The sequence below is a fragment of the Laetiporus sulphureus genome, assembly GCF_001632365.1.
Source record: "Laetiporus sulphureus 93-53 unplaced genomic scaffold LAESUscaffold_13, whole genome shotgun sequence".
Classification (NCBI taxonomy): domain Eukaryota; kingdom Fungi; phylum Basidiomycota; class Agaricomycetes; order Polyporales; family Laetiporaceae; genus Laetiporus; species Laetiporus sulphureus.
Window position 1 is genome coordinate 110,306 of NW_024468522.1, and position 6,268 is coordinate 116,573.

A 6,268-nucleotide genomic window follows, 5' to 3' on the forward strand; every position below is an offset into this window, starting at 1 on the left:
TTGCTGCTCGAGCTGTGGTGATATATATCCTCGCATGGCGAGGATGATACATTACAGCTGAAATGGTGATGTATCATGGCAGGCATGATCACTGAATTTGGAAGGTTATAACCACTCACAAGTAAAAATGCCATGCACAATGATGTGCCAAAGTGAATACCAGGAGGGGAAGAGTGGGGCAGTGGAAGCACACATAAGGAACAGCCAAGGAGGTGGTCATGAAGCCGCATTGAGCAATAGATTGTCAGCAACCTGCATAGCAAATGTGCAGGAGAGATCAAGCATCCTGATGGGAAGGACAGAGCGACAAAAATCAGGCTATGCCAAGAGAAGCCAGGAATAATGATGGAGAAGTCAGGCACGATAATGCAGAAGTGAATATGAGGAGGGGAGAGTGGGGCAGTGAAAGTGCATGTGATGGAGAAGCCAGGCACCATGACACAGAAAGCGAAGACCAGGAGGGAAGGAGTGGGGCAGTGCATGTGCATGTGAGCAACAGCTGGGGAGGTGGTCAATGATGCCATGCTGAGTGGTAGATTGTCAGCAGATTGCGTAGTGGATGTGCAGGAGAAAGGAAGCATCCAGATGGGAAGGATGGAGTGACAGCAGGGTCTGGTGCAGGTGGCTGCATCGAGGAAAGCCAGGAACATTGATGGAGAAGTGAGGCTCAATCATGAAGAAGCTAAGTAGAGAATCGGGAAGGGCAGGGCAGCAGCAATGATGCAACTAGCAATGACGTACTGAAGTGAACTGTGAAGAGATAAGAAAATGATGGCAGGCAGTTGAAGGTGCAGAGGCACAGGAATTCCCACCATTAGCACAGATGCATCGAAAAGGGAAGGAGGCTGGCAGAGTGGCACCAGGCTGTGGTTGACCAGGGACTGCCAGAGGTGAAGCGCTGCTATCCAAAATGGGCAGGTGCTGCGATAGCAGCACCATGATGTATCACGCCGAGCTCTAACAATCATGGATAATGTATCACTGGTTATGCTGTAATGACAGAAACTGATGTATTATACTGCCAGCCTCTGGTGAAACATCAAAGCCTTCCATAAGGAGTGAAGACAGACGTTAGCGGAGGCAAGGTGGGTGGACAGACAGGCAGACCAGTGGCACAAATGATGGCATCGAAATCAGTATGCTGCCCATTGACTGTCTCGATGCCTCATGGAGTGACTCACCAAATCTCTTTGGGTACAAAGTCTACCTATGTCAGATAGCTTCACTCGCATCCAAATTATTGGATAAAACAAACATGCAGCTTACATTCTCCTCACACAGTGCTTCCAAGTATCCAGGTGCCGGCGTCAACCGTCTGCATGCGATGCTCCAGTCAGGAAGCACTGCATACAGTTTTCAAGCCATCAAAAACAGAACAGAAACAACAGGAACATCAGGTCATGTACGGTGATCCATAATCCACGGCTTTTCCGAGAGCTGTTTATGCATGTGCTCCATGCATTCCTCATGTTCTGCAGCTTGCTGTATGCTGTCCTGCAGGATGAGTCCATGATAAGAGTAAGACTGAGCAGACAAAGTGCAATCAAATCTCAGCATAGATATCAATTGCACTGATGAGGACATACGTGGACTAACGATTCCAACTCGTGCCGGAAGTGCTTGCAGAAAACCTGGTCTTTGAATGACCCTTTGGCCTCTTCCGTCAACGTGTCTATCTCAATATCAAGAGCAAGATTAACCAGGTCTGGCACATAGCAACCTACAGTTCTCAATGCTCTGATCACGATTGATCAGTATCGCGCTTTGTGCGCTCGCAAACATCAGAGTTATCCAAGTCACGCTGCGCACAAACTGGACCAGCAGACCGATGCACGGCTGCAACGCAGCAACGATTTGAATCACACTTGAGCCCTGATCAAGAGCAGCCATGGATTTCACACCACAGCAACTGTCATCACTCATGCCAGGTTACGATTCATGCCAGGCAAAAATATTGCTCACCGCACCAATCACGCCAATCTTCTTGTCCTTCCATTTCCACTGCTCAGTTGCCTCCTGCCATGTGCGATTGCCAACATCGAAGTTGGCACTGTGCAGCAGCTTGCCTTCAAATGTTTGCAGGCCGTCGATATCAGGCCAGTTCCATCGGCTGAGAATGCCAATGCCCGTCAGGAAGAAACTGGCAGAATCTGTGGACTCTTCGTACTCCTCGGCCAGATTGGCCTGGTTGTCAGTGCCATTTGATGTATCAGAGTCAGCGGAGGCAGTAGAGAAAGGGGACACAGATCGCGGATGCCTCACGCACAGGTGCCATTTACCCATTGGCTCATCGTACCGGGCTTCCACAATGCGATGTTGCAGCTTAATGTAGCACATGAGCTTGTATTTATCAACAACGGACTCGAGGTAGGACAAAGTCTCCAGGCCAGGCAGATAGAAGCTGGACCAGTCGGTCTGGGGAGACATCAACAGTGAGCACCATCAATGTCGCAGGCTTGAATCTGGACACAAAAACAGCCAGCGGTGAGCGGACTGACCTTCGGCTCAAACGTGAGCTGGTACTGATAACAAGTGAAATGAACCGCTGAGACTCATGATGGATTCAGCGATACATACGGTGAGATGGTGTGTCACATGCTACACTGCTGCAGTGAGACAGCCTCGTGAAAGATGTCTGGCATCCAAGTTGCATCGCACACTCACAGATACTTATTGACATACCATGTCCCGCCCATGCCTGCATTCTTCTCGTATATCGTCAGCTCAACATTTGGTATCCTCTGAGTAAACCTGATAGCGTGTGTATGACATCAGCAAAAGTGCAAAAACGTTGAAGTAGATTTTAAGGTTCTTAAAAACCTCTGAGTATATTAGGGGGGGATTATCATGGTCTATAACACGTTATAAACTCTTGTAAACTGTCTTTCACAATTATCAACCTCGTAATTCTTATTTTTCTAAGCAATTTGCACTGATCGGATCCAAGAATCACATAGGATTGCAATGTCCGCACCAGATAGATTACAAGCGCGGCCAATTTACTTCAAGCTCGCTCTCCCCCAAAGCAATATTCGTGCGAGCCAATTTCAAGTCTAAATAATCGAACTCAATGTGAACGCATATAGGCGCCTTGAATAGACAGACTGCAACTTGTTTCTTTTTACGTTCTGGGTCACCATTCTCATACTATGGCATCCTCTGTGTGTTCCACTGTCACATACTACACCCCCTGCCTACCCTGCCTATTTCAGCCTACGTTGATGACCACGGTGACTCAAGCCTGGGATGCCAGATCATCTCTTGCAGGTTTTGTATCAGCTAGTGCATCCTCATTGAAATCCCTACCTCCACGCGCGCTCTGTCCACCCTTCACGAAGCTCATAATGAGCAAGGACAACATCCTCTCGACCTCGAAGTCAAGCCCATCACGATGAATGCATTATTCCCCAACAGACCACACCTTTCCTCCTGTACATGCTCACAGAAATCATTGTTTTCATGTAACATTTTATAGAAACGTGTATGTGCGACTCGAATCACGCCCTCCCCTCGCTGTCACTTCTCCCATCTTGGCTTCTATGCAGCTGCTTCTTTTGTCACAAGCATGCTTATGGCTCATAACATGCAGCATTGAGGATCTCACCAGAGGGGTGGAAGGGAAGGGCATCACTTTCTTTGCTGCCATGCAGGGCAACCATGGTCGAGCTGTGGCGAGGATGGCGAGGCTGCTGGGAATAGTGGTGAGTCTTCATTGTGGGATGTTCTCTTCACTCGCATTGCCAATTCTCCAGGATGGCATTGACATAAGTCTGTATGCTGGCAGCATGGTTACAGGAGATGCATTGCAGCTGCAAGTGGACGCAACGTCTTGAGGATGTGGGGCACATGGCCATTGGCGCGTCAATCATGTGATCGCCACCTTAGCCCCCAGCAGAATCCATCGTCGCTTTTCTCCACACTCCCTGGAGACTTGCACCTTTCTGACCACCTGGCTTCCTTCTGAACACTGCACAATCCCACAAGGTCAAAAGAGTAAGACTGCCACCATTGACTCTAACGGAGGCAAGGGTACGCGCAAAGACAGCGTATATATGCGCAATATAGAGAGAAGGACGATTAGTTGAATATAAGATAAGCTGACGATGTATCATAGCATTATCAATGCGATGAGACACTTGGTATCACCTGAAGAGATGGCAGTCGAAGCCGGATGTGTCATCATTCTGGCTGACTTCGTAAGTGTAGCCGTTTAAGTGAAGAGATACATAGAGTCATGCTTACACATCATGTGAGATTGAGAAACGTGCATGTAATGCAAGGAGTGATGACGTCCAGAAGGTCAAGACGCATTGTTTGCACTACTCTCCTCACCATCATCTCATAGCATTCTCACATAGCTTTTCGCATCTTTCAGCCATTTTCCAGCTCGCTTACCACTTCTCATGTGTGTACGTGACTAAGGAGCATGACCACAGGTGCTGGATCGAAGTTTGCTCAAGGCATGGCTGGCAGTTCAGAGGGCTCCGACAGCACGGATGGATCCTCACGCAACCATTGGTCCGGCGCTTCGGCAGGAATCAGCGAGTTCGAGAACGTCCAATGCACTGAAAGCAACATCTCAGATGATGAAGATTTGCTTGACACTGACGGAAACTAATTTTCTGCAGGTGTTACACCACCCGGGAATGGCTCTGAGATGGCATTTTGAAAGCTATCCAGGTGGCTTCCTGTGCTCATGCATCCACTAAAGAGGTCAAAAACATACCAGAACTCGTGCACACTTCTGAGAAAAAGCTTTTTATAACCAAGATCAAGGTGAATGCCCTCTGTGTGGGCAAATAGGAGCAAAGAAAGTGCTGATCTTGACCCGCTCCAGCATCGGAAAGAGAATTTGATGCAACGCATATATGTAATGCTTATATCTGTCAAACATGCTCAGGATTGGCTTACCAAGATGTTTCAGGAAATTGTGCAGTGAGGAGTCTTTAAACATGGGAAAGATGGAGAGGTCTTCGTCCGCTTCAAGTTCGGACACCGCACTGGTAAGGTTTTCTAGGTGCCGTTCTCCCCTTGTGCACCAGTGTCCCTTCATCATGCTCATATGTGTACTACTAGCCGGAGGAGGCCCGGTGACACAAACGTCCACTGAGGGTGACCAGAAGCACGTGCTACATGCAGCGATCATGTGAGTAATAAAGGAGCGAAAAAAGCTGCAACACGAGAAGAAAGCAAGATGATCGTCTTGGTGAAGAACCCCTTTTCGCCCGAGGTGAGCATGAATAGCAGTGCATCTGAGGGTTAACGGATCAAGAACATTTGCAGCAGGATGAGAAGAACATGAATCTGCACACTTATGTGGTGTTAACCAGACTATAAGTGTTTGTATGTATCGCATGTCCTCTTTGGATGCACGTCCTGCCCCTGGAGCCAACTTCTTCAAGCTCACGACCAACGATGATGAGAACATCGAGAGTGCCATCTGGCACATCAACGCTTCCACGAGCGTGATCACGGCACACTGGGTGATCCTCCTGCTCACCGGTGATGATGCAGCATTCGCTCGTGCTTACGTGACGACTCCTGTCATGGTACGTTTGCCATGCTGCTCACTTCATTGACTTTTATAAAATCAACATGTACTGATGGAAATTCTCGAGCACTCGATTGTTGGTGTGTGCATTCTGGATATATGGAATGAGTAAGTGATACAGAATGATGCATGCACATACTGATGGGTCGATTAGAAACTTATTTGGGAGATCGCTAGTCACCACATGGGGAACACGCTCGAGTGAGGAATGTGCTGGTATCACAGTATTAGGTGGCACCTTTCTTTTTGCACCATAAAAGTCCTCATTTGGCAATCACAAGTGGTTATTCAGACACCAACCTTCATATTGGTCTCACAAAGTGGATACTTCGACAAACAGCACAATACTGTCACATACATTGCGGATATGACTGTGTCTACCGCATAACCACCAAGCGTCCAGGATTCAGCCACCCAGTCATGTGACACTGGCCACTTGCCCTATTCAGAAGTTGTCAGATGTTGATCACGTGACATCAGGCCACTTGCCCAGAAAGGAACCCATTGGACCATCAAGCTAGCAAGCGCCCAATTCATCACTCAAGATAGTGGCACCACTTTGCTGCCTAAATCAATAGGCAGATACCACAACAGAGGATCCCCCTACCAACCGGCATACAGTATAGCCAGGTACAGGATAGGCTAGATCTTCTCACAACCCTATCCAGATGAAGACTGATCGTCACACTCATTGTTCTGAGTTTGGACAGATCCTCT

At 48.1% G+C, this 6,268-nt stretch overlaps 1 protein-coding gene across 1 annotated transcript in view; it reads right to left on the reverse strand.

The window, feature by feature from the left end:
* Positions 1-1,039: 1,039 nt before the first annotated feature.
* Positions 1,040-6,268, reverse strand: part of LAESUDRAFT_697859 (FAD/NAD(P)-binding domain-containing protein) — a gene marked incomplete at its 3' end in the record, with an annotated part of 6,741 nt that continues 1,512 nt past the window's right edge. The window contains exons 3-12 of the mRNA XM_040906325.1: positions 2,665-2,751; positions 2,578-2,606; positions 2,499-2,545; positions 2,245-2,415; positions 1,963-2,184; positions 1,725-1,872; positions 1,587-1,672; positions 1,407-1,524; positions 1,227-1,343; positions 1,040-1,164 (exon numbers count right to left, since the gene is read on the reverse strand). Of these exons, the coding sequence (XP_040765586.1) occupies positions 1,040-1,164; positions 1,227-1,343; positions 1,407-1,524; positions 1,587-1,672; positions 1,725-1,872; positions 1,963-2,184; positions 2,245-2,415; positions 2,499-2,545; positions 2,578-2,606; positions 2,665-2,751 (1,150 nt within the window). The remainder of the gene's footprint in view (positions 1,165-1,226; positions 1,344-1,406; positions 1,525-1,586; positions 1,673-1,724; positions 1,873-1,962; positions 2,185-2,244; positions 2,416-2,498; positions 2,546-2,577; positions 2,607-2,664; positions 2,752-6,268) is intronic.